Source organism: Falco naumanni, chromosome 1 (assembly GCF_017639655.2).
Source record: "Falco naumanni isolate bFalNau1 chromosome 1, bFalNau1.pat, whole genome shotgun sequence".
In the NCBI taxonomy this organism is placed as follows: domain Eukaryota; kingdom Metazoa; phylum Chordata; class Aves; order Falconiformes; family Falconidae; genus Falco; species Falco naumanni.
In genome coordinates this window covers 116,750,832-116,777,564 of record NC_054054.1, presented here as the reverse complement: position 1 = coordinate 116,777,564, position 26,733 = coordinate 116,750,832, and the positions used below count along the sequence as shown (strand labels likewise).

Below are 26,733 nucleotides of genomic sequence, written 5' to 3'. Positions count from 1 at the left end.
ATTCAGAGGAGCTCTGCCTCCAAGGAACACAGTGGGAAACAGCGACTGCCTTCAGGGGGGTGGCAGGGGGCCCCTGATGGGATGCACAGATAGAGCAGGCAAGGAAATGCAGCGTGGGAGCAATGAACTGCAGATCCAAGCAGGGGAAGATGAGCCAAACATCTGTTCCAGCATCCGTTTAAGCTGCTCTGCAGTCTGCAAGTGGATTTAGACTAACCACAGAGCAGTGCTAGGGGCTGCATGGGGTCATGAATTCCCCAAAACCAGATGATGTGGCACCGGCTCCTCACAGGAGGGAGGAATATCAGAGGTGCTTGCAGCCCACAGATGTGGTGTCCCACCTGGGAGAGTGGCAGGACAGCCTGGCATCCCCTCATAATCCCAAACCGTCGCAAGTCCCTCATGTACACATGTGCTTTGCATTCCTCTTGCTAGCAGAGGATATGGGGATGGGAACAAGGGCGACGAGTTAGGTGTGTGTCTTCTGCAGGGACCTCCACATAGAGCCAGCAATCCCTAGAAACTCTCCATGCCTCCAGGATCAAGGCTGTTGCTTTGTTTTAGCAACACAAGCTTGGCTGGATGGTGGAGAGGGATGTCCCAGCAGGGCAGAGACCCCAGGACAGTGTGGTACAGGATGTCCCAGGGAAGCTGATCCACTTTAGCAGGAACTAAGGTTTGAGAGCAGCTGGGGTGTGCAGCGGGGCAGGGAGCTGGCTCCGAGCCAGCCCACATCGGGGGCCCAGCAAGGCTAAACTCCCCTTCCCCAGTAAGCCCCTTGGAGGGTCATACCACCGAGTCTTGCAGGGCTGGGTCCAGGCTCAAATGCTGGACCTTCCTCAGGTGTGGCCAGCACTGCAGCAGAACCAGAGAGCTGTTGCACATCCCTGCGTCAAGCTGCAGCTCCAACACTATTTCTTTGCTCTTTTGCTGGTGATTTGACATCAAAATGCTGTTATGCTTTGTACTTCCCCAACATCTGTTAAAAAATGATTGTCTTTCCTGTTCTCCTGAAAATCAGTGGCATAGCAGCAAAGCACTGGGCTCAGGAGCCTTCATCTAAGCACTTGGCCTTATAAACTTGTGTGCAGAAAACTGGGGTCGCAAATGTGGGAATTCCTTACTAGGAAGCAGGTGAGAAGAAGGAACTGCCAGTTCCTATCAGGCATCAGTTGTCAGGGGCATGTGTGGCAGATACTGATTTCCTCCAGGACCTTCACACATCAGCCTGGGTGAAGCAGCTCATTAAAAGCAACTAATTGCTGCAGTCAGTTGTGACATGAATTTTTCAAGGTTAATTTAGCTTAGCACTGAGAGTCCTACAGTTATCTCCGAAGGACGTGAACTGCACACACCACAAAGCCAGCCCTCTGCTGCATTGCTTCTCCGTGGACAGACTGTCCAGGGTGGGGAGTTCAAGCCTGGAGCATCCTCAGGTACTGCTAGGATGGAGCGCACTGAGCTGTGATGGGGAAAACCAGCTCAGAGGATGCAGAGCGTTGGTACCGCTATGGCAGGGTGACCAGAGGCCAGCTTGGTCTGTGCTTGATGCAGGGCTCAGCTTTGCTTTGTCTTGAGATGAGTAATTCCTCCAAAAGTCCTTTTAACCATTTACCTGAGCTTGCAGGAACACTGGGGAAAGCAGAGCTTGAAACATGATGTGTTCAGGAAAACTTTCCTGTTCACCTCCCTTATCCCATTTCCCCTTCACCATGGAGTTTCCATAAGTAAATCTCCCAGATAGTATTAAAGACAGCAGTAACTGTCTTCGGAGGACAAAAACACATTTGCTGGTACTGTGATGGTCCTTGGTGGTGAAATAATTTTCTGCTCCCTTGCAGATTAGAAGCAAGACCAAGGAAGAAAGCAAGCACAATGCCTTTTTCTGTCTAGCTGGGGTTGGGGAGGCGGGGAGCTGTGCTGGTTTTGCTGTCTCCTTTGTGAATGACTGCACAAAACAGCCTGTGCAGGGGTTTCGGTACTGCAGGACACCAAAGATGAGGCCTCTGCCCACTGACCCACACAGGAGCAGTGGGGACTTCTGCCCACCTGCCTGCTCACTGTGCATCAGCAGCCATGTCCCCCATGGAAGGAATCAGAACCAGAGCCCAACCTTGTCCAGTTTGGGGTGTGCCATGGTGGAGGGTCCGGGCACAGGCAACACCCTAAGTCCCAGCATCCCCACGCCCTGCGGCAGCATGGTGGGGTGCTGGTCCTGGCACAGGGCTGCCCCCCCACCAGACCCCCTTGGTTGAGGCGTGCATGGCCCCAGGGTGCAGTGCTGGTGGGGAGCTCGTGGAGCCCTTCCCACCTGAGCGAAGGCTGACTTGGCACCCACCATCAGGCAGGGAAGGGAAATAGGCTGTTTAATGAACGTATCCTGTGTTTAGGGACGACCTGCCAGCTATGACAATGCAGATGTTTCCTGTCTCCCTACATCTGTAAAGAACTATTCGCTGGCTGAGAGTGGTTCCTACCATGGAGCTGTGCATTGTGGTTTCGCTTCTGTGGTCACAGACAGCAACTGACCTCCAGCGAGTGGGGACGTGTCCGGGCAGTGGCCCTCTCACCCTCTCCAGGGGTCAGTGCCCGTCTGCGGCCGGGCTGCTGCCGCACCTCCAGGGAGGAATGCCGAGCTGAAAGGCCAGGCTGGGGCAGGCTTGGCTGCCCGTGGCATGACACAAGCCCTCCCGGGGAGGGATGGGCCGTGCAGGTCGTGGCCAGCCCTGCGCAGGACGTGGTGCTCTGCAGGTAGGCAGGAAGATCCCACGTGTGAGCAGGATGGGAGGATGTGACTGTATTTACTGTTCATCCTTGTTGAGTCTGTGTTTTCCTCATCTGTCTGACAGCCCTCTGCCCCCCATGACCTGGACCCCTGGAGCTGACTGTTGCCATCTCTTCTGGATAAAGACTGCAATTAGGAAGCAGATAAAAGCCAGGTTCAGTCTCTTTTCTGCCTTTGGGACAAGCTCCTGGCAAAGCTGGGTGAAAACTCTCCCTTTCTTTGCCTGCACAAGCCATTGTGCAGCAAAGACACCAAAGAGCCGCTGTAAGCACACAAGGCAAAGCTGTTGGGAAACTGAGGAAAGGCTTGGCTGTAGCTCAGCATGCTGGACACTTTGCTAAATGGCAGTCCTGAGCACGTCCCTGTCCTGTAGGGTGAGTCATGGAAACAAAGTCAACTGTTTTCTAGAATCAAGACCAGGATCTGGTGTGGGGCTGTGGCTCCGACTAGCCAGATACACAACCAGGGAGTTACAGCCCAAATCTCTAGGCGAGGTGGCATCAGTCTGGATTCTTCCACCCCAAGATTGTTGGTGGGAAGCTCCCAGAGAGGACTTCCTGCTGTGCCACCTGCGAGTCCTGCTGCCTGACGTCCACAGGCCATGGAAGTCAGTAGGAGATGCGAGTCCTTTTAGTGCTCCCCTTTGCAAGGCTGGTGCTCTCAAAACACAAGATTTGAGGTTCAAAGGCACCTCTGGAGGTCTCTGGTCCAACCCTGGCTCCAGGTGGGACCGACATAGCCTGGTTAGCTGGGGGCTGTGGTCAGGGTGGCTCCAAGGGTGGACAACCCTCAGCCTCACCGGGTCCCTATTCTGGGGTCCAGCCATGCTCATGCTGAAGGCGATGTTTTTGTTAAATCTCATCAGAATTTACCTGTTTGTGACTTATGCCTGTTGCCTCTCGTCCTTTCGCTGTGCACCTCTGAAAATAGACTGTCGCTGTTGACTCTATACACCCCCCCACCCCCCCATTAGGGATTTGAAGATAGCTGGCTGCCACATCTCCCTTCACCTTCTCCAGGCTGAAGAAACCCAGCTTTCTTAGCCTCTACTCCTATGTCCTGTGCTGCAGGTCCCTAAACATCTCAGAGCCTCACCACTGGGCTCTCTCCAGTTTGTTAGTGTCATTCTTGTACTGGGGGGCCCAAAAATCAGACACGGTTAACTCAGAAATTGGCCCACAAGTGCCGTATAGAGGGGTACAGTTACTTCCCCCTCTTGATGCTCTCCAGCCTTCCTCGATTACATGTGTGTGGAGTCTTGTGGGGACTACAGGTGTGCAGAGCACCGTGATGGGACCATGGCACACCACTCAGAAGCCACCTTCTCTGAGGAAAAGCATCAGCGGTGGTTTGCTTTTAACCAGTTCATCAATGAGCCTCACCACTTTTCTGTAAATGGAAGTGTGAGAAGTCTTGCAGCAAAGCAGCCCTATTTTCATTCCAGTTTGCAGTGAAAAGCCAGGCCAAATGAGCAGGACACCGAGTGGAATGGAAACACTGACTGTTTTGCTTTGCTATTTAATGGCAAAAAATCCAGCACTCCCTATTTGCCTGCATTTCCTTTTCCTTCCCCATCTTGCCAGCTTTCCAAGAATCCAAAGCTATTTTGGAGCCTGCAGTGGATTTTCCCCTCTCCGCTGGAGGGGCTCACCACTGTGTCCACCAGCTCATTGCGCAGGGCCCCTCGTGTTGCGTCTCCCCCGAGGTGTCTGAGTTTCTTGGGCTGTTGCCACCTGGGCTTCATTCAAACTGCAGAGCTGCAGCAAGGGAGAGGCTCTGGGGCAGGGTGAGGGGGGTCCTGTTTTGTCACCTACCTCAGAAATGCTGACGAGCAGGCGTCCTGCAGCCCCAGGGGAAGGGAAGGGGGAACTAGATCTGCTCACGGACACGTCAGCTGGTGCAGTGACATCTGGGCCAGACTGCCCAGGCTGAGGTGACCCACTGAGAGGAGAAGGTGTGCAAGGCCAGGGCACATGTGAGCCACCTCCCCAGATGGGATATTAATGGTCCACAGGGTGGGAGAGCCAAATCCTCCCCTCTCCAGAGCACGGTGCTGGTGTGGAGCTGGGGCAGAGAGAGCAACGAGCCTGCTCCCACCCACCCGTGCAGGACTCGGGACGGCTCTGGTTTCTATCACGCTGTGTCAGAGCCCTTCCCAAGGGATGCAAATGAAATGCCAGTGCCAAGAGATGTCTATCCCATCGCTCACATGAGAGGAACCTTGGACAGCAGATTGGTTTGCTTCTGTCATGGTTTCTTTGTCTCCCCTCATCACAATCCCAGGCAGATACTGGGAATGGCTCCTGGTGGGAGCAGAGCACAGCTGGTGGAGCCCTCATGGCCCGCCTCTGCTTTGCAAAGCTACTGTCCTCCAGAGAACTGCTGGAGCCAACCACCTTTTCTTATCCACACTGCCTTGCTGCTAGCAGAGCTCGGCTTTTGGAGGGGCATGGTGGGCTCTGAGCTGATGGTGAGCTTTTAGTTCCAAGTTTTCTTCTTGTGCCCCCCTGAGCAACAGTGATCCCCTTCCTGATCCTTTGGTTTCTTTCTCCACTGGCAGTCCCTGGAGCGGGAAGTGTCTGGCCATGACCAGGTCCCCACCTGGGCTGACCTGTCCACTTTAATGCAACGTGCCAGGAGCAAACACTTCCTCCGGCATCTCAGTGCTCTGGGTAAGGATGCCACCCTCGGTAAGGATTTCTGCCTGCACTAGTTCAGACGAATGCTCTTCCTACTAGCATGGAAACAGAGGAAAATTCCCTCCCCGCAGAGAGAATGAGCGAATTGGTCTGCGTGGAGCAGAAACGCTCTGAGCCCTGTTGAGCCCCAGCTAGGAGCAGCCAACCGGCAGGCCAGCGGGTCGGGGGGCACAGGGAAGGCTGGCTTGTTGCTGTGGACCCACCAGGGACAGCCCCTCCACCTCTCCATGCCTGGTTTCTCTAGACCCCAGGAGGACACAGGGTTCAGAGCAGGGGCAATCCCCTCCACCAGTCCCAGAGGAGGTGCATTGGGTACTTGGTGGACAGTTTCAAGCTGTGGTTGAGCCCAGAGAAGCCTGTCCTTGTGGTCCTCTGTCCCTGTGGGGCACCCAGGACCCTGGCCGGGGATGAAGGACAGGGGAGATACAGCACAGACTGCTCTGTGTCCTGGGGTGGTGACATACATTCCTTGGGGTCCTTCCCATCAGGGCACCACAGGCTCCAGGACAGCTGTGGACCTGTGCGGTGCACCTGGAGCTGTGGAGCTGCAAACTCTGCTTGATGCTGCATGGAAGGTGGAGGGGGGCAGGGATCGTATCCCAAATCGTTCATCTGCCTACCAAGCTGTGGGACAGCCCCAGCGACCTCCAGCACCCTGCCCTGGTGCTCTCAGGCTGGACATGAAGGATGCCCCGAATGCCTCAGAACCAGAGGAGGTGAAAAACTCATAGGGATTGAAGCCAAAACTGGACAATTTAGCCACTGTTCCTGGAAATGCCTACTTGGAGCCAGGCCTCTGTGCCGGTGGGCACCGCTTCGTCCCCCTCCTGCATTTCCCACCCTCAGCCGTGCAAACCCACACGCGCTGATGGGAGATGGAGGGAACAGGGCTCTGAGAGAGCACTGCTGACGCAACCCTGACAAAAAGGGGCAGAGCAAAGGCCACAGCGAAGCAAACAGGAGGCAAGTAGTGGGGAACGAGAGACAAAAGCGCAAGCGGAGCGCTGTGGTCTGGCAGCAGGAGTGCTGTGCTGGGAAAATCCTCTGATTTATTGAAAGTGGTTTGACAGATCGAGCAAAGAGGGGAACAGGGCCCTGGCCAGAGCTTCTAAGAAGCATCCGCTCCCCGAACCTTTTCCCCAGGAGATTTTCTGTGTGGTGGGGCAGAGGGGCTGCACAGGAGCCTGGCGGCTGCCCTGTCCCCTAAGCTGCAGCCTGAGCAGGGATCCAGCACCCCGCAGTGGGTGTCCCTGGGGAAAAGCCAGCTGCAAAAGCAAACCTGGCCCTTTGTGGTGGGGAATTTTAGAGGCAGGCAGGCAGGACAGCCACCACGCTGTTCCTTGGCTTGCTGGGGCGGTGGCGGCCAGCATCCCTTGGCTGTTCCTGGCTATCCCAGCCTGGGGAGCACTGTAGGTGTGAATATCCGACCCTCTCCAAAACAGACAGGGACTGTAGGCAGCCCAGTGCCTCAGCAGAGGGAGGTGTCCTGGTCTGGTGGGTGTCCGTATTCAGGGTGGCTTGGCTAAAGCAGCTCTTGTGCAATAGGGAGTGACCCTGGAGACCCCTTTGGAGGAACACAGTTCCCATTCCCAGGGAGGCCCCTGCCCTCTCCAGCTCTCAGAGCTCCTTGCAACCCTCCTTGGACTCACGGTTGCTGTGCAGGAGGGACCACACCAGCTCCATCCTGAACCTGGCTCATCTTGTCCCCACTCCACATGTCACACAGCCCCACTGAAGCTGAGATGTACTGTGATGAAGCCACAGCCACACAGGGATTCCTCCATGCCCCACAGAGTTGCCTCTTGGCAGCAAAGTGAGGATGGTTCACTTCGGCTGTCCCACCAGGACACCAGCAACGGGACGGGACGGTGGTGCCGTGTGCCCCTGGCTGCGGGACAAGGCTGTGGGACAAGGCTGGGCAGGGCTGTCCTCCTTCCCCCAGCCCTGCGGCACATGACCGGGACGAGCCCAGCAGCCTGGCTGCCTTCCCGTATGGGTCTTGCACTGGCTCCTGTCCTCCTGGCTGCTTGGGCTCCTTCCAAAAACCATGCAGTGAAATGTCACTAAAGGGGTCCCCAGGGAAATGAGAGTGTTGATCCAGACTAATAAGTGACATCCCCACTTGAAAACCTATTAGCCTTCTGGCTCCTCCTGCTCCCACTCTCCTGGGAGCAGCGGGGCTCTCAGAGCAGGATCCCAGCTCCAGCAGGGCTGGTTTTGCAGGTGTTTTGGCCCAGCACCCTCTGAAAACTGGGAAGGGAGTTACTGTGCCTCCAGAAGGACTCCCAAAATCAGTGGGAGTTTGGTACAAGTGTGATCACAGGACAGCAGGCTCCAGCGTGCTTCACCCCATCCCAGGGGCGATGCCGGGGAGATGTCCCAGGTAGGAATGGGCCCTGCTTCTGCTGTGGGTCTGTTGCCCAGCGTGCAAGGGGACCTGCCAGGACCTGGGGCTCCCGGGTCCACCCCCAGTCTCACTACACACCCCTGGAGCAATTCTCTTCCGAGCTGGGGGAGCCAGCAATGCGGAGCAGAAGGGACGCAGAGGGAAGACAGGACCATGCTGTGGGTTTTCCCCTGCCTGCCTCCGTGCGCACGTCGCTCCCAGCTCTCACAACAGGCTCAGCACTTTGCAAACAGGATTTAGCCACAACCCAGAACGTATTACTGAAAAATCAAACAACAAACACATTCTACTGCTGAATTCCTGGGCTCCTTCTGCTTTCTGACCTCCCAGATGGACGCTGGCAGCCCGCGTGCTCGGGGAAGGGCTGGCTTGTTTTCCTGCAGCCTCTGTGCATGCGAGGTCCCACCCGGTGTGGGCACAGCCTGCCAGGGTGGCTGGAGGTCGTTCTGCACAGCCACACGCCGGGTGACCTGCAGGCAGGCAGGCAGCCCGGTGCATGGACTGCTGCCAGGAATCCACGGGCAGCAGCACCAGGCAGGTCTTGCTTCTCCATTTAAAGGCAGGGTGAGGCATGAGCCGCGCTCATCTGCCCTTCATTCCTAGGCAAGTCCTTTCTTGGCTGGCTTTGCAGGCTTGCTGGAGAGCTTAGGGCATCTCCCGCTGGGTTGCTGAGCCCCGGTGCCTATCCTTGCTCCTCAGCTTGCAAATAGGGGTCTGCTGAGCTCTTTGCACTGCCTTGTGCTCCCTGTGAGAGCCTGCATCCCGCACACAAAGGAGCCACAAATGGGAAGGTAGACTGGACCCAATGGGCAGAGCTGAGCCATGGATGCACAGAGCTGTGTCTCCTGCTCCACCGTGGGCCATCGGGGTGTTCAGGCTCTGGCTTCAAAGGTGCCGCAGACCCTGGTGCCTGCGGCCAGGCAGGAGCTCTGGGAGCAGCTTTGCTTCACAGGGAGCAGAGGGCCAGTCGGCAACCACCCAGCCCAGGGCTCCCTTCTCACCTGCTGCAGGTGACCTGGGTGCCAAGGCAGGGAGTGAAGGAGCCTTGGAGAAAGAGGCGTTTGCCTCACAGGCAGCCCATCGTGGCAGGTTTTCACATGCTCTTCCACTCCAAAAAGCTGCCGGAGGTTTCCATCCCAGGAAGCCCATTTGTGAACAGCAGCTGTACGTAAATAAGAAGAGGAATTGGTGGGTGGCAGGGAGTTCCCACGAGGATCAGGATCACAGGCCCTGGGGAAGGGTCCGACTCGGCACTTTGGCTTTGCCAGCGCCGCTCCACCCACTGCACCTGCTGCTGTAGGCTGCACACAACTGCGTCGTGTCAGGGGAAGGGAGATTCCCCAGGCCTGGGGCAATCCAAGCAGCTAGAAGGGATCTCAGCAGCAAGAAAGGCAAGGAGGTGGGGAGAGAGGCAGCAGAGAGAGGCAGGATGGGGAGCAAACCACTCAGCAGGAGGCAGGATGGCAAGGAGCACGGGGCACTTCATGCTGCCCGTTCTCTGCTCCGAAGCTGACTCAAGCCAACTCCTCTGGTTTTGCTCTCCTGGACACTTCCCCTGGGCAACTTCTATCCCTGTATCCTGGGAATACATCCTCTATAGCCCCTCCAGCAGCCCTGTGAACTGACAGCCGAAGGGAGTATTAGCTCAGGCCTCTCCGCATGTCTTGGTAAAAGTCGGAGGAGAAAACGCTGGCTGCATCTCTTCCTGATGCTGCAGCTGGCTCTTCCAGAGCTTAGCAGATCAGGGTCAGACCCCTACCCTTCCCTAGGCTCTATCCTAGCCTTACCAGCCAGTGCTGTGGGGGGCAGAGGGATCTCAGCTGCCTGCACCACCCCAGGAGCTGAAGCTCCCATGCAGGTCCCTATAAAGGTCCACCACGGGCTGCCCCCCGACTGCAGCTCCTCAGGGAAGCAGAAGTGAGCTGACACCGCCGCCGAGAGCTGCTGTGCTCCTGGGATCCATCGCTCGCCTGAATGTTTAGGTTTTGTGTTGCCTCATCTTGGCCAGACTTTTATGGCCAGCTGGGGATTTGGGCTTGTTCTGAACTCTCGCGCCCTGCACATAGTTTGAATTTCCTTCTTGTGATTCAGGGGACATGCTGAACTCTGTGGAAGCCGGGGGATGGCACCTCTTTGCACTCCTGGTTTCCCTGAGCAGCACAGACACCTCCATGGGTGCCTGGAGGGCTTCTCCAGGGCCCCTTGCTGTGGGAGGGTGGCACAGTGGACAGCTGGTCCCACAGAAAAGCACCTGCATAAAGTGATCCAGGGCCATATATAGCCCCATACTCCTTGCAGCCTCCAGATGCCACCCCAGAGAGACCACGGCAAGACTCTGGGGGGCTGCAGGCACATCCCTGCCCGCTGCCCAGCTGGTGGCAAGGGGACAGCATCCCCTCCTGCAGGGTGGTGGCAGCAGGCCCAGGGGGGCTGAAGCACATCCAGCCCCCATTGCTACCCTCACCTACCCCTGTTGCAAACTGACCTATTTGCCCTTCCTCAGCGCAGGCAGCAGCCGGGATACCACCTCACCCCATGCTTGTCATGAGATGGGAGTCACAGACACCCCAAACCCCACTGTCCCCAGGCCAGCTTGGACCAGAGCAGCTCCTACACAAAGTGGTTGTCTGTGATGGAGAGGATGTACCTGGGGGTGATGGGACAGTGGACATGGACCAAGCACTGGTTCCCCCTCCCAGTCTCCCCCAGCCTACCTGCATCCACATGGCCTCTGGCACACCATCCAGGCTGGGTTTCTCCTCCACCCTTGCCTTTTCTGTCTGTCTCAGGGCTAGCACTGAGAGCTGGCTGGTCCCAGGACAGCACTGGCCATTTTGCCTCTTTTGGCTCCCTAACATGGGAAATGTTTTGGGTTTGGGTGCATTTCAAGTGCTTGCATCTACAGACACGTCCATCCTCCCAGTGGAGAGCTGCTGAGGAGGGAACGAGCCAAGAAGACGTGGGGAGCCCCTGACCAGGGGCTTTGAGCATGGCCCCTGGTTTATTTATGTGTGTAGGGATCAGAAAAGCAGAGGCAGCTGCCAGCAAAGGCCCTGCATCCTTGCAGCTCTAGCCCCATGGGACCCCAACCCCTGATCAAGCTGAGAAGAGTAATGAAACACACCACAGAGCTCAGACAAGCTATGCAAACTCATTGAGTGTCCCAAGATGATGGGCAGGGGGTTTGCCAGTCACCAGGGCAGTCACCAAAGACTTCCTGCAGTTTCTGTCTCTGCCTGGGGGATGCTCAGCAGGGACAGGCACGCTCCCTGAGCATCCCTCCTTCCCTGTCCTCCTGTCCCCAGCATTCAGGCTTGGGCACGTACAGCCCCTCCCTGAGCCTAGGAACTGCTCGTTTCAGAGAGCCCAGGGCTTGGGGCCATGAGGAGGGAGAGTAAGGGGGGGGGCTGTCCGCCAGCCAGCAACAGAACAGATATCCACAGTGCTTCTGGGGCTTCCTCAGCTCTGACTGCGCAAGGAGAGATAGCCTGTCTAGAGGGACCATGCCCTGCCATCAGACCCAACGTCCCCGAAGCCCTCAGAGCTGTGTATTTCCCAGCATAACTCATTACAGCAGAGATCATTAGCGATACTGCTAGCTAATTAATCTGAGCGCTCAGTGTGAGCTCCCATAAAACTGCCTTAATAGACTTCCAGCTATATACTTGCTCTGCAAAAAAAAAACCAAAAAAAACCCAAAACCAAACTGGTCCATGTGTCTTTAAACAGCAGGAAAACCCCACACCGCCCTCACTCTGAAGGTCTTTCCCCCTTTAAATGCTCCAGTGGGGTCTTTAACAGCCGATGAAGGGATGCTGTAGTGGGAGTTATTAGCTGTGCCTGCCAATAACTGCACAAATCACCTGCCAGGGTGGGTTCAGGACTCAAGAGAAGGGGGACTGAGATAAAGGATGCCTAAACCCCAGGAGAGGGGAGAGCCTCAGCACCTGTGGAGCACAGCCCTGTTTAGAGGGTTGGCCCCAGACATCCCAAACCCCAGAGGGCTTCCCAAATCCCAGGGCATCCTGATCACCTCACTGCCATGGTCCTTGGGTGGGGATCACAAGGTCTGGGGACTTCAGAAGGGAAGAAAGGGGAGGAAGGGCACAGGAGGGGGTGGGGGTGGGCTGCAACCCTACATCAAAGCAGCATCCTGCTCTGCCCACAGTTTCCTCAGCTCCATCAAAGGTGGAGACACCCATGCCCAGTGACTCCCTCAGCTGAGCTCTATCCATCAGGCTCAGAAACCTGTTCACACCAGTTAAAAACATACACATTGTCTAATCTGGGACACATTCTTCCCTGATGGGCTCTGAGATGCTGGATCTGTGTGCAGAACCCATCCTCTGGTTCAGCCTGGGCAGACGTGTTCCTCCTGGCTCACAGCACATCAGCCCATCTTCCCCCTCCATCTTCAGGGCAGGACAAAGTTCTCCGAGTCCCACCTCAGCCTGAAGCCTGGCAGCTTGAACTCAAGACCTGTCCTCGGAGGTTCTGCACAGTCTCACAGACCCATGGTGGGTTTTGGGGACTTCCAGTGACACACCAGTGTCTGCTGGCGGGGGCACAAGCCTGGAGCAGCCAGTGCAAGAGGAGCTGCATGTCCCTGCACACCAGCCGGTCCTCCTGAGGGGCACTTAGCAGCTCTGCAGAGATCTGTGAGATGCTGGGGGATGCTGAGACCCAGAGCTGTACGATGGAGAAGACAGCCATGGAAACCAGTGCTGGTTCCTCACCCCCAGGTGCCCACCACCCCTGGGCGAGCGTCCCAGCTGCCCATCTCCTTCTGTCTGTTCAAACCCTCTGCTATTTTTCCCAGAGCCTGGGGATGGCATCACCTCCTCATTTTTCTGGATGTGTTGCGAAAAGCTGGAGGCACACGGCTTTCCCCTGCCCGCTGTGCCAGCCCTGCCTGCACCCTGCGGAGAGCGGGAGTGGATGAGGCTTATTTTGGTGGAAAACAAAGAGATGCCACATTTAAATCAGAGCTCTTCACTCATTTTCAGCTTCAAGTAAGGGCTGCTCAGGGAAAAGGTACAAATGTACGTTGCACGGGTAATGCAGCTGGAACATGAGGATTCAAAACACAAGGACAAAATCCATGGGATATGAACGTCAATGAAAAAAGCAGGCACCGGCCCACAGGACCCTGCTGGCAGGGAACTTTGAGGGCAGGGAGGGCAGGAAAGCTGGCAGCTCCCGAGCAGGACCCTATCTTAGCTCCACGGGAAATGTTTGCAGCACGGAGAAACACAGGACCTGCTGGGAGGGGAGGTGCACAAGCCCTCGAGCACCAGAACATCGAAGAGAAGAGCGCATGAGCAAGGCTGAACCTGGAGGGATAACTCAAGCGAGTGGGATGTTGATGGGAAAGCAGAGGCTGCTGCGTGCAGGGGCACCACAGGCAGAACAAAGAGCATCTGCAGGGAGGAAGATGAAGATAAGCTGCAGCTCACAGCTCAGCGGAAAAGAAGAATAAATAGAGGGGAATGCAGAGGAGTTTTTGGTGGTTTCTTTTTTTAACTTTAATCTTATAAAAATCTGGACATGACCAGATAGTTAATGAAAGGGGAGGTGAGAAAACAGGCCAGAACAGGAGAGGTGGGATAAAGGAGCATGTAAATGCATAGGATGTGTTCAGAGTTAGGGGTCTGGGAGAGTTCATGGGGATGCTGGAGAGAACGGGAAGATGTGGCAGAGAGGAACAAACCCAGCCAGAAAAAGGGGAGGGCTTATCAACCCATCATCACATTGTGATCAGACCAAATCAGGGTGAATTATTCAATGGTTTATAAACACTAATACGATCAATTCACACCAAGTAAGCCTCATGTCCTCTTTTTACATGACAGATGGCCTGACAGAAAGGAAGAAGTGATGCTATGAGGTGTGTCAGCACTTCGGGCTGCCCTGCATCACCAAAGGGGACCACAGCTCCAAGATCAGCCCTGCTCAGGGGAGATCTTGTTCAGACTGGGGGGATCAGTGGAAAGCATTGGCACCAGAAGACAAGCCGTGTCCTCCCCTTCCCCACTCATTGCCCCACTTCTCCCACAGCCTCCCTTTCCTGGGCACAAGTTTGCATCCACACAAGTGCTCCGTGGGCTCTTGAATGGGTCTTTGAGGTTGGCCAGGTTTTCCAGGCAGTTGGTTCCCTGAACTAAGCCAAGGCAGGGCTACTCAAACACTTGTGCCAGGCACAGGGGGTGTGAAGGGCTGGGAATGAGCAGCTGGGGTTGAGGGACAGGCTGTGTCTCCAGGAGGCACGGATGGATTATGTCAGCTTAACACATTCATCAAAATCCAGCTCACCCCCCCCTATGACTGTCAGGCTGCAGGAGTGGTCCAAGGGAGGTTGTTGGGGATCTCTCCTGGATTTCTGGGCTGCATTTTCCCTCCTGATCAAGGTGGTGTGGCTGTAATGCACGAGTAACAATAGCGGATTTGGGTTTTACAGAGTTGCAAGCACTCAGGGTATGAAATGCAGGTCTGGAGGAGACATCAGCTGGATCAACACAGCGTGGGGACAGCAGCGCAGCCAGAGCAGGTCCAGGCTGTGTGTGTGTGTATAGGGGGATGCTGGCAGCGGGTCACAAACTAAAGAGGGGTCTGCAGTGCCCAAAAGCAAAACGGGGCAAATCTGGATGTGGGCAGATCCTGGAATCTTCCTGTTGTTCACCTAGCACTGATTTCAGCAGGATTTGTTCGTGTCTGGGAGTGAGGAGGGATCTGGTGCAGCACTATGGAGCAGTAGGAAAGGACTTGAGAAGGTTCCTGTGCTCTTGCAGGGCTCCGTGGTGAAAAACCTGGTCTCCCAGAAGGTAACAAACACCTGAGCATCCCCTTTGCAGAGGTGATCCCAGCCTGGGAGCAGCTCCCATCTCTTGGCATCAGCTTTTCCCTGGGGTCATATCCTGCATGGTGGGATGGAGTCAGACCTATGCTGGGCTGCAACTAAGGATGAGGCAATACCATGGAAATGGCGTTGCTGGCAGATGACAATGCCTGTTGTCAGCACTCTGAAAAGCCCCAGCTGCACACAAAAATGTTCCTTCCTCAGCAGCTGGGAGTGGCCACAGAGCCTCTCAGCTTGTGCAAATATCCCGTGATTAGGTGATGTGATTCAAGCCAAAGGCCAGAGCTGATCTCTGCTGAGCCTGGTCCTTGCTGCAGCGCTGAGGGCTGGGATGGCCACTGCCTGGGGTGAGGAGCGTGGGTGAGCAGCCTTGGACTTCATCCATGCTCTTTGGCCTTGCTGATTTGAGCCTCCCCACAGGGACTTCACATTTCTCAGGTCTGGTCCTCTTCAGCAGCCATGGTCACACCTAAGGCATCTGGACAGCCCTCTGTTATGGTCCCTGGGTCACACTAGGATCCTGTTTCTCCTCCTGCCCAGCAGCTCTGCTGGCTCTCTGGTGTTCATCACCATGGTGCCACCTCTGCCCGGTCTCCTCTGATGGGCTCAGTGGAGTCACATATGGGGTCTGGTGCCACCAGGTTTGGCAGGACAGTTATAAAACCTGAGAACTAACACAGGACTAAATGCTTGGAAAAGGGCTTTGAGGTCCTCTTCATTACCAGAGAGCTGGATCCAGCCCAAGAAATCTGAAGACCTCCAGCTTTGCAATTATCCTGCTGTGCATTTGAGCGCCTGTGGAGCTGAAATCAGACATTTGATGGGGAAGAAAGGAAGGACAAGACCTTTCCAGCAGCCGTGGCAGATGAGACAGCTTCAGCTGATGTGAGTGCAGGAAGCTCATTATCTCCAGAAACCTCCACTGTGCTGGAAACCAGCTGAGTGCTGGAGCTGTGGGGATTTATTTATGACAGGTCTCTTTCTCTCTGGAGCTGCAACTCTGCCCAGACACACCTTGGGGATCAGGTCACCATCTCTATCCCCAGGCTGGGCAGTATGAGAACAGCTTCAGACTAGTGCCACATCACAGGACTTGCCTCACACCACCAAAAAAAAAAATTATCTAAGACAAAAAAGGAGGCACTTTCTTTTCACCTTGATGCCCCCAGTGCCCTCCTGATAGTGCCACAAGGCTGGGTGTGCTTGTCAGAACTTCCCTGGGAAACCATCTTTCGTTTGATGCATCTGGGTTTGAGATCATTTGTACCACACAAGATGAACTCAGATGGTTTGGGGCTTATGGCACCCCTGGGTGTCCCTGTCAGATGAAAACCCAGAGCCATGACAGAGCTATTGCCAAAACCCAGCCAGGAGAGAGGTCCTAGAGGTGTGTGTGCAGCAAACGCCGCACTGCTGTAATTGATGTATGAACTCTGACTGCCTGGGCTAGTGCCACGGCCCCAGCCCCATAGCCTGGATGCTCCCACTATGGACCAGGCCTCCATTGGCTCCTGGAAAGCACGCTAAGCTGGAGAGAAGCAGGAGCTTGCAGAAGTTCATTCAGCCTCAGGGGATCGGATGTGTTATGCCCGGGGAGTGCTTATCCCTCTTACCAGCTACAAAGGAAGCCTGACCCATGGAGATTTCTCCATTCAAGACATTTACCATGAAGCTGGATAATGATCCTTAAATTTGCTCTTTGCACACACAAGCCAGATCCCAACTTGAACTGAAACAGGGTAAGGGCAGTTTGTTGCCCTGAGACCCTTGGGAAGGGGTAGTGGCACTTGCTTTGGGGCAGACCTGTGACACCATTATTGTCTGGTGGGAATGCATTTCTTTGAGCAGTTTGGGCTGTAAAAAAAAGGAGCAGCAAACTATTGCTGAGAAAAATAAATGTCTGCTGCTGCTTTGCTTTTGTGTCCAGACATGTGGGCCTGGGGACCCACTCTCACAGCTGGAGAATAAGCAACATCTGAAGGCTGGAAGCCGACCCATCCCTCCTCCTCCAGCTATTGCGTCCTCCCCATTGCACAGCGAGCGAATGAGCCCATTTTGACATGGTCCAGTGACTGCTGTTGCCACGGGGATGTCTGGACACTGAGTCATAGTTTGCCTCTCATCCCTGCTGCATCATCCTTATTTTTTGATTCATGGACCACTCTGTGCATGAAAGAGCAAACTGTCCTTTCTGATCTTTTGTACTTGCTATAAAGATTTGCTCAACAAATGAGGTTTGCAAATACTCACCATCTCCTTGCTTCGCCGCCGCACACAGGCACCCTTCTAAACGTGCTGAACCACACCAGCATGAGAACAAACAGCTGAAGCACCAAGGAGGTGTGGAATAACCCTTTCCAACAAAGCCTACCCACCTATTTCGTTAGTGGGCTCACCAGCCTACTTCCTTTTTGCAACCCAGCTACGTGAGGACAGAGGTAAATTACTGCAAGAAGGAGACTGAGTAAGTTCCTGCCCTGATAGCAGAGCCTGATGCACACAGAAATGCTCTCCTACCGACACAGGTGGGACAAGCAGGCAGCTCTGCTCAAAGCCAGATGGTGAAGTGGGATTTCAGGAGGCGCTGCAAAACTGATGGTGTAACCGTCACGTTTGGGGATGGCTAACCCCTAAGCTTGTGTGAGTCTGATCTTACAGAACAGAAAAACTAGGCAAAAAGTCAAACACAAAATACTGCACCCTGACTGCACCTGCCTTTGGGGTTACAAGTTTTCAGGACGTTGTTCTTTAACTGGAAATTTCTGTTCAATGGAGATGGAAGCACCTCACATAATCCCACAGCTCCAGGAGGTCAGGCTTTAGGAGCCCCTATATAAACACACAGGGACTGACAGTGAAACCTTCACATGACAGGGAGATGTCATGCACTGACACCACCGCACCGGTAAGGTCAGTGCTGCCAACTCACTGTCATCTTCAGCCTGTCACCTGCACTTGGAGAGAGCCATAGGCAGTGACTGCCCTGCAGGAGCCCCAGGGTCAGGGCCAGGGCTAATGCTGGAAGCTGAGGCCACATGGCAAAAAGCTTCACCCTGACCCGAATGGCAGAGACAGAGGCAGGCAGGGACTTTGGTGGCTGCCTGGTGGCAGAGCAGAGCTGCCCCCTGCTTTCCCATTAGCCCGTGCTGTCTCTCAGATGCCTGGAAACGAGTAAGTGAATTAAGGGTGTGCTACTTTGCAAATAGGTGGAGGGTCTGGTGATTGGAAACCACTTCTTAGCTCCTTCTCCTGCTGCTTCTTGCATCAGCTCCCCAGCCTGAGCCTCCTCCCCGAAGCCACAGCGTGGGAGGTGCACACAGAGGTGCCCTTTGGGCTGGGGTGTAGTACAGGTGCTGGGACAAATCCACATCAGGGAACCCCGGGAGAGGGAGAACATCTGCTCCACAGAGCGGAGCCCAGCCTGGAGCCCAGCCTGGCCAAGAGGCACTGAGGTTCTCAGAGGAGATGGGCATCTTCCACAGCCTTGGCTTGCTGGGGGTTAAGCCGAAATCTTGCTGTGCTGGATGACTCAGAGGGAAGGTGGCAGGGGAGAGCAGGGGGGGGTGGGAGAGAGGCACCGAGCAGTGACTCAGGCTCCCCCACCCCATCCCCTCACACCTCGCACATTTATCCTGCATTGCCATCAGCACCAACTGCATGCACGCCGAAGGGGCAGGCCGGGATGGGAGCAGAGCAGAGGAAGGGTGTGCTGTGTGGAAGGGCCGAACCCTTGCCCACCACCAGGAAGGCTGCCTGGAGTTATCCCAGGGCAAGAAAAGGGGGCAGGAGCAGGGCTGTATACATTTAATCAGTGCTTCCTCTCCTGAGATGTGGCCACACCGTCCCAGAGAAAATTTAAGTACTTTGGCAAGCTGGGAGGTATCTCAGGCTGGAGAGACTCCTGGAGCAGGGCAAGGACCTTCCCTCGGCTCCACATGGGAACTGCTCCCCAACTCCAAAAAGCCCTGAGCACTCCATGCAGCTCCCGTGCTTGAGCAGCCCCGCGCTGTCTGCGCCCACCCAGCACAGCCTCGTGCTCTGCCTAGGCAGCAGCTCAACTTGTCCCTTGGGGACCTGAGAACTGGGGAAAGATGCTGGGAAGAGATTTGGCCATTCAAAATCATGCCAGCGGCTTCAAGAACAGAGGAGATTTAAAAAAGAAAAAAAAATTAATAATGCCGTTTCCTTCAACTCAAAAGGTGGGGGATGTACCTAAGGGATGAAGAGAAAAGGTTTCTCCCGGGTAGCTATGACTCAGAAATGGCATTTTCTATATTGTAATAAAGGATGTCAAGTCAGAGGTAATTTATTCATAGCAAGCTGATGCAGTTACTATGGAGAGCATAATAGGAAGAAACTTTTTTAATGCATAGTGTATTCAGGAAGAAAGCATTTGTTGAAGATAAAACCTCAGTGTGAGGCTAAAAGCAGCAAATGGTGATTAGGAACATAAAAAAAAACCAAAAAAACCCCACCAAAAAACCCCAAAAGCTGTCTGCCAGCACTTTCACCACAGCTGTGAACTGCAGGGTGTGATCTCATCCTGCTCAGCTTCCCTCCAGGTGGGCAGAGGACTGACTCCAGCCCAGGGTTTCCCACCCAGTGGACACCAGCCAGGATGCTCCAGCACTGCAGGAAGCAGGTCTGCTCCTGGGGTCTGGGTTTGGCAGCAGGAAAGAGCCAGGAGGGTACGTGGCTTTGGGTGATGCATGGGCTGGGCTCGCCCGTCCTACAGGGATGGGGATGCTGCAAAGCAGACGAGGGCATCAGTGCAGATGCACAGAGCACCGTGGTGCTGCACAACAGGTCCCTGTGTACTTAAAATTCATGTCTTCTTGTGCCAGGCCAGCCAGCAGCCTTTCCACCTTCGGGGAAAATACACACAAAATACACACAAGGTGTATTTTCAGACCCACTTGGTCACCCATGTCTTCCCCTCTCCAGCCATCTCAGCATTCTCCCTCTGTCCCTCTACCATCGGAATAGGCCTCTCTGGACTCAGCTGCAGCTTCTGCCCATCAGGAAGAATAAAACCCGGTGGTGACCTCTTCATTCAAAAGCCTGCAGGCAGCAGCAGCTCTGCTCCTTTTCCAGCATGGAAAGGAAGAATCCCAGAGCTGCCTATGGGGGAAGGTAAAACCCCAGGGACTTTATGGTGGCCTCCACTTTCCATCTGCAGAAGGGCAGCACCTCCCCAGGAACAACGAAATACTGTGAAGCCGAAGGGACAGGGCAGCCCCTCAGTGCTACACGTGCCTAACCAGCAGGAAGGTGACAGATGAAATCATTTGCTCCCTAGAGCCCGTCTGTCATTTGTGTGACAAAATGTCATATAATGGGGAATTCTCAGTCAGACTGGGAAGTCAGCCAGTGCTTCCCCTTGGAAGCGTCTGTCTCCACTTATTCATTATGGTAATGAACTTTAATTGCTTGAAGTGCTGATCCTGATGCCCAACACCTGCCTCAGACTGCCCTCGAAGTTGCAGGGTCTTTTTAATTTCACAGAGCACACTTCAGCCACTGGAGGACAAGGACATGTGTGGATCTGCAGCTCTGCTGGTGTGGAAGAGCAGGTCACTGTGGCTTCCCAGACAGACTCTGTCCCTGGCTCTGCAGTAAGTACTTGAAATTCAAATGTGCTGAGACCTTCTTGGTTGCTCACCCAGGGGGTTCCTGTGCTCTGCTGGGGACCAGCAGCTCCTCCAGCCCAGGGGATGCAAGGGTGGGCAGGAGAGGGTCCCTGCCTGCTGGAGGAAGGGCTGAGCTCCCTCCCCTCGCGGGCAGGCACAAGCCCCCTCCCAGGCAAGACTTGTCCCTGCCAAAGTCCAGAACCTGTTCTGTAAGACCAGGTTTAATCTGCCTGACATGTTGGGATCGAGCAGCCCCATGATGACCTTGGGATGGGCAGAGGGCAAGTCACCTGTCACTGATGGGACCAATTTGAGCTTCAGTAATAAAAGCATATCTGCTGCTTTGCCTTGGGTCATTTGTCTCTAAATGAAGCATCTTGTGTAATAATTGGTCCCTTCCTGGGCCATGCATCTTCCTGCTGTTTAAAGTGCCAGGCGGATCTGGCAGACATTCCCCAGTTCCTACCAGTTTACAATGAGCAAGGGGTGATGTCTGCCTGAGAACAACTTCCCTGATGCAAGTCAGGGCTGGTAACAGACACGAAGGTTTTCCCCCCAGAGAGTCATCCCCTTTTCCACCAAGCCAGGGGTGTTTCAGCTTCAGTAGCTCACAGAAATGCTCCTGTGTGTTAAGTGGGGAAGGACAGAAGCAAACATCAGAGGGTGAAATCTCTTGTGGAAGGAGCAGACTCCAAGGTCAGCATCATCTGTAGGTCTTCCCTCACCTGGCCCCTGAATACCACCCCTTTATTTTGAGCAATGGACCTGGCTCTAGTGCCTTGTTCTGGGAGGAAAAAGTAAAACAAATTTTAAAAATTCAGGTTTTTTTGTTGGTTTTTTTTTTTTTAGCAAACAGTAGACCTCAGTCCCACACGGAGAGGGAACTGTGAGCAGAACAGTGATCAAGCATCCCTGAGGATGTGCCTCAGTGTAACTGTCTTTCTACCTGGTGTTTTGGGAGAGAAGGAGCAAGCTCCTGCCCTGAGCTCTGAGACAGTGGGATGTGGGTGTCAGCGGTGCTGAAATTCCTGCCCAAGAGAGCAGAGGTCGCAGAACATGGGGGCTGGTTTTTAGCAGAGGAAGAACCAGAGGACATGAGAGGAAGGGAAAGAAACCTGCATTTGTTCAGCTTTCCTTTAGCGCTGAAGAGTCCCGGTCCTGGACGCAGTGGTCAGTAGCCCTTGCTGGCACGGGGGCGTTGCCCTGCTTCGGTTGCCAAGTAACCACCTGAGCATCTTCCAGCTGCCCCTGGCAACCGTTCCGTAGGCACGGCTGGGGCAAGGGAGGCCCAGGGAGAGCAGAGGCCAGAGGCACCCAGGGTTCACCCCCTGCCCAGCTGCCTCCCCCCGCACCGCCGAGCCCTCAGGCTTCCAGGGTAGCTCCTGGGCTGACTTGGGAGCAGTGCCGGGAGGACCTGGGCTCTCGGCCCTGCTGGTGGCTGGAGGAATGGCCACCGTGGACGAAAAGGAACTGTTGGACTATTTCTGCATGCAGGACAAGCAGAGCCTCCTGCCCATGCTCAGGTGAGGGGCCTCCTCCACCTGCCTCCATCCCCTTCATCCTTGTCTCCTGCCTCCTCCTTTCCACACCACAGCAAACTCCCATCCCTTATCTCTACTGCTTCTGTCTCCTCTTGGCGCTGTTCCTGCCTGTAACACCCCCTTTCTCTGCCACTGGGATCCCTGCTGGGGAAGGGGGCCATGCCATGCTGCCAGATGGTATCTGAGGCGGTGCTGGGTTGCTCTGCCCTATTGCCTCACCCGGGACGTGATTCCCAGTGGAGTGACAGAGCAGAGCAATTCAACACCTCGCCAAGGTACTGGATCCAGTGTGCAACCTTGAGAACTTGTGTGGCAGGACACAGGGACTGTCATCAGAGGATGCCGTGTCCCTGTTTGTTTATCTCCAGAAGAAGAGGAGAGAAGCTAGACTGATGCAAAATGCTCTGGAGGTGAAGAAAGAGGTGAGACAGGTGGGAGGGTGCTGGGGCATGGTCGGGAGGGCTGGTGGGTTTTTGGAGGGCAGCAGTGGGAGGGTGGCTGGCTCTAGGTGAGGGCAGCCGTGTCACGCTTGCCCTGGTGCTTCTAGGCCTTCAAGGAGAGGATGAAAGCCATAGCCTGCCAGTGGAGGGACCTCCACATGAAGGAGGCTCAGCTGAATAACTACAAGAATAAATTTAAGAAGTTTCTCAAGGTACACCTGTCCCTGATCAGCTCACTTGACATGACTCTGAACCACACCAGCACCTTCTCCCCTCCCCTTGGGACCCCACGTCTGGCCAAGCCTCCCTTGAGCCTGGAGGTGCAAGGAATGGGATTGGTAGGGACGGGGATTTGCACCACAGATGTGGAAAGCCCTGGTAGGACTTGGGTACAAGGAGCTTGTCCTGTACCAGTGCAATCTCCTGAGGATCCCAAACATCCCCCAAGAAGGGTCTCAGCCTGTCCCCACTGTTGACACCTGGGTGTTTTCCAGGGGCAGATACCAGTAGGTCTGAAAATCAGAGTGCAGTCCCAGGTGCTTGTCTCCAAGACCGAAGGGCCAAGGCAAGAGGGATGGCCCTGCTAAACAGGGAGGGAAAATGCTCCCAAGGGTGCTCCAGCACTGGCCTCTCCTCTGTGAGGGTATCTCCTCCCAGTGCTGTTGTGTGACCCAGCTCCATCTTCCCTTGGCTTCCTTTCCCTCTGTGTGTGTGTGTGTTGGTGGGGGAAACATCACCAGGAAAATGATAAGAAGCGAATCCAGGCCCTGCAGAAAGCCATCGAGGAGAGAGAGATGAAGATTCAAAAGGAGAGTGAGCTTTTGGAAGCCAAGAGGCAACTGGAAATCCTGAAAAATAAGTACCAGAAACTCTGCAACAAAGTGCAAAAGTACTCCATCTTCACCAAATACCTGGAGGATGTGGTGAAGGTCTCACAGGTGGGTTTGGACGTGAGAGACACAGATCATGGCCTTGAGGAGAGCCTTATGTGGGTGTTAAACCTAGAGGAGATAAGGCAAGTCCAGGGAAATCATAACACTTGGTCAAAACTAGAGACCTCAGATGGGATGGGAAGAGGTTCCCTGCAACCAAGGTGAGCCAAGGGGACCAGAGTAAGGGGAGAAGAACCAGAAAAGGAGGTAAAAGCTTAAGAAAACAAATAAAACCTGTTAGAAGGGGGAAAAGCACAGGGCTGAGGGGAATGGGCACCCCTTTGTGTCACTATTTCATGTCACATTGATGGTTGGGGAGAATTGAAAAGCTGCCCGGGAATGGGAGCCCAGGCATTTGTCAAAAACACTGTGCTCCCTCTCAGGGATGCCCGGGCATCACTCCATGCATTGCTTATATTCCTGCAGGCCCAGCTGCTCCCCGCCCATGCCTAGGTGCTAGCACTGGCAGTTGCAGTCGTGCTTTGTGTTTTAGCAGAGCGCAGCCCACCTGGGGAAGGGGTGCAGCATCTCCCTTGCTTATGGCAGTGACAGCTCTGGGAATGGCATGGTGGGATGCCATCATCCAGAGAATGTGGCAATGCTCACAAACCACCTGGGGCCATAATCTTGTCAGGAAGGGAAGATCTTTCAGCTGGGGGAGGTGTTGTGGCAGGGCAGGGCAGGGTGCCAAACAACAGGAGACTTGCCATCATGATGAGGGGAGCGGGATTACTAACACCAGGAGTCCTGTTCTGCAGTTTGAGGAGATCCAGGAAGTCATTTGGCGCTACAGGGCGCTGGTGATGAAGCACAAGGACCTGCTGCAGTCACAACAGAGGTGTAAGGAAATGTCTAAACAAGCCAAGGAGTTCCTGGACCACTATACAGCAGAGAAGGAAGCTGAGATCCTGCAGTACGAAAACGAACTGGTGCAGCTCCAGCTATATCTTGACCAGGTTCAAAAGGACGTCCTCTCCTGGGTGAGAAAATGTGGGATGGGCAGGGGAAGATCTTCAAGGCCTGGCTCTGTAAAGACTAGCTGATGGCTCATCCCTAAGCCATGGGGTCATGGCAAGTCCCAGTAGCAGCCTTTGTGACTGGAGGAGATGCTTAACTGCATCCCTCCAAGGGGTTGTAGAATGAAGAGTGACAGACCAGGTCTGGAACAGGTTACATCAGGGGTTAAAACAAGGTCCTTGCAAAGCCATTATGATCTTTCAGTTCTTGCATGAACTCCTAGCCAAAAGGGATCAGCTATCCAGGCTTTTTGGTCTGCCTCGGCACAAACCCCAAGCGTACTCTGCCACGTGCCCATTGGGTTTGTCTAACCTGGCCGTACTCGTTTCCATGCACCATCCCTGCAATTGGGCTTCAGTGGGGCAAGTCTCATGGTCACCACTGTTCATGGCTCCGGCCTCAGAGCAGAGTTGGTTTTGCTGGTTTTTATTATTGGTTTTCATTCTTCGCACAGCATCTGCCCACCAGGGGCTCACCCCTTCTCTTCCCTCCTTACTGGTCCAAAAATGACCAGACTGGTGATAAACTGGGCTGCAACGAGGCATGTCAGTGTGTAGCCAGTGCTCAGTGTGCAGAACTGCCCTCTGCTCTGCTGGCCTCTGCTCCTTTTGCGTTGCTCTGAGGGGGCCTTGCCAAATCCCTTTACTGGACACTCCAGACTCCAGGAGTTGGGTCCCATCAGGTGAAGCTGGTCTGGGAGGGTGGCAGTGGGATCTGCTGCTCCCAGGGTATCAGCTAGCCCTACCGTGGGGAGTGCAAATGGTGTCTGCAGGGCAGACCCGCCAAAGGGAGGGCTGCAGGAGCTGGCAGAGAGATGGGCAGGTTCCTGGGGCAAGGAAGAGCTGTGGTGGTTCCTGGATCTGCTCCCACCACACGGAGCTGAACCACTTACAGCACAACCCTGGGCAAGGACAGGTTCTTCCTAGCAAAATAAATGAAGTGGAAGTTGGGGTCTCCAAGCCAGGGCTTCCAGCGCTGAAGCAGCATCTTTGCTGGGGCATGTCACCATGCTGCATGTCTTGTCTCTTCTCAGGAGGCTTTCTGGGCTGACCTCCAGAGCATTATTGTCAAGGAAGCCCTGAGGCTGAGGCACATCAAGGTGGGCATCCACAGCCTCTTCCAGCTTGCCAACACGCAGCTGAATCTGAACCTGAACGTGCCAGCAGATGACAGCCACAGACAGCTGACCATGGTAGAGCCAAGCCAGACTCTTCTCCCCGGCCAGAAGTGGAGCAGTAATGACTCTTAGCTGCCCAAGGGGAGGGGAGAGCCCAGTGAAATTAGTGTGCCCAGCAGCCACCTTCCTTTTCACCTGGGCTCTCTCTTGGGCACGGGGAGGGGGCAGAGGACACCAGGCAAACCTGTCTGGTCCCAGGAGGTGGGGCAGGGTGTGGGTCCCTGTGGGGGCAGGAGGAGTGGGAGCCAGGCAGGCTGGGGCAGGGGACACAGATCAACCTGTGGCCAAGGTTTGGTTTCATTCACCCTTGCCCTGAACAGCACAAAAGCCCATTCTGGTGGTGCAGATCCAGCAAGGCAAATGCCTCATCCTCCTACTCAGTTTGGTTGGGGATTTTTGCTCTCCAAAAGTGCCACCAAGCTCCCCTCTGCCTCTGGTTCCCATCCCTGCCCTGAGCTCTGCCATCTCTCTTCCCCACCCGAGATTCAGCAGCTTATCCAAGACCTCAGAGACATCTCAATGGAGGTAAAACAGAAGAAAGTGTAGAACCACGGGTGAAGCTATACCTACGGAGCTGTGAGGGACCAATATGACCTGCTCTGCCAGCAAAGGCTCAGCAGGGTGGGAAGGGAAAAAGGAGGACAGAGGGCCCTACAGATACCATAGACTCCACCATAGGTTATACCTGTGAAGTCTCATACCTTTCCAGCTCCTCTGTCCTGCGCTGTTGCTGACGTCTTTTAAACTATTAAAAATAACCAAATATTTTAAGGTGTCTTAATTTCCTGGGATGATTGGAAATACCAGAGCACTCCCCCACCACCACCCCTGCCAGACACCATCGGTGTGCCTTCCCTGGCAGATGGGATGCTGCCTGGAGATGGTGTCCCAGCAAAGCATGGGGAGAGCATGCTGGGACAGGGACATAGTCTCAAACAGGGATTAGTACTGGTGTTCACGTTTGGATGTCCCACTCAGCCTAAGCTCTAAGATATTTCAGAGGGATGTCACAACGGGGTGGGGGGACTCTGCCTCAGGAGAGCTTCAGAAATTTTCCACCGCCACAGCCAGCACATCTGTGGATGTGGATTTCTCTGCGCAGCCACATGCTCTGTACTAAAACTCACCTTCCTGCTCAAGCTGCTAGGGAAGGTGAGAGAATGGGTGTAGGTGAAGGATGAAACGGTCAGAGCTGTTACTCCGAGCATTCAGCTACCCAGCGTGAGGAATACAACACGAGGACTAACAG

At 54.8% G+C, this 26,733-nt stretch overlaps 1 protein-coding gene across 1 annotated transcript; it reads left to right on the top strand.

Moving 5' to 3' along the window:
* Window positions 1-5,234: 5,234 nt before the first annotated feature.
* On the top strand, window positions 5,235-26,030 carry CCDC42 (coiled-coil domain containing 42). Its single transcript, XM_040587897.1, is given in 10 exon segments — window positions 5,235-5,255; window positions 5,346-5,475; window positions 21,714-21,900; window positions 22,235-22,340; window positions 22,466-22,570; window positions 23,099-23,296; window positions 24,049-24,270; window positions 25,341-25,529; window positions 25,531-25,635; window positions 25,968-26,030. Coding segments are annotated over 10 exon segments (1,326 nt in total).
* Window positions 26,031-26,733: the final 703 nt, after the last annotated feature.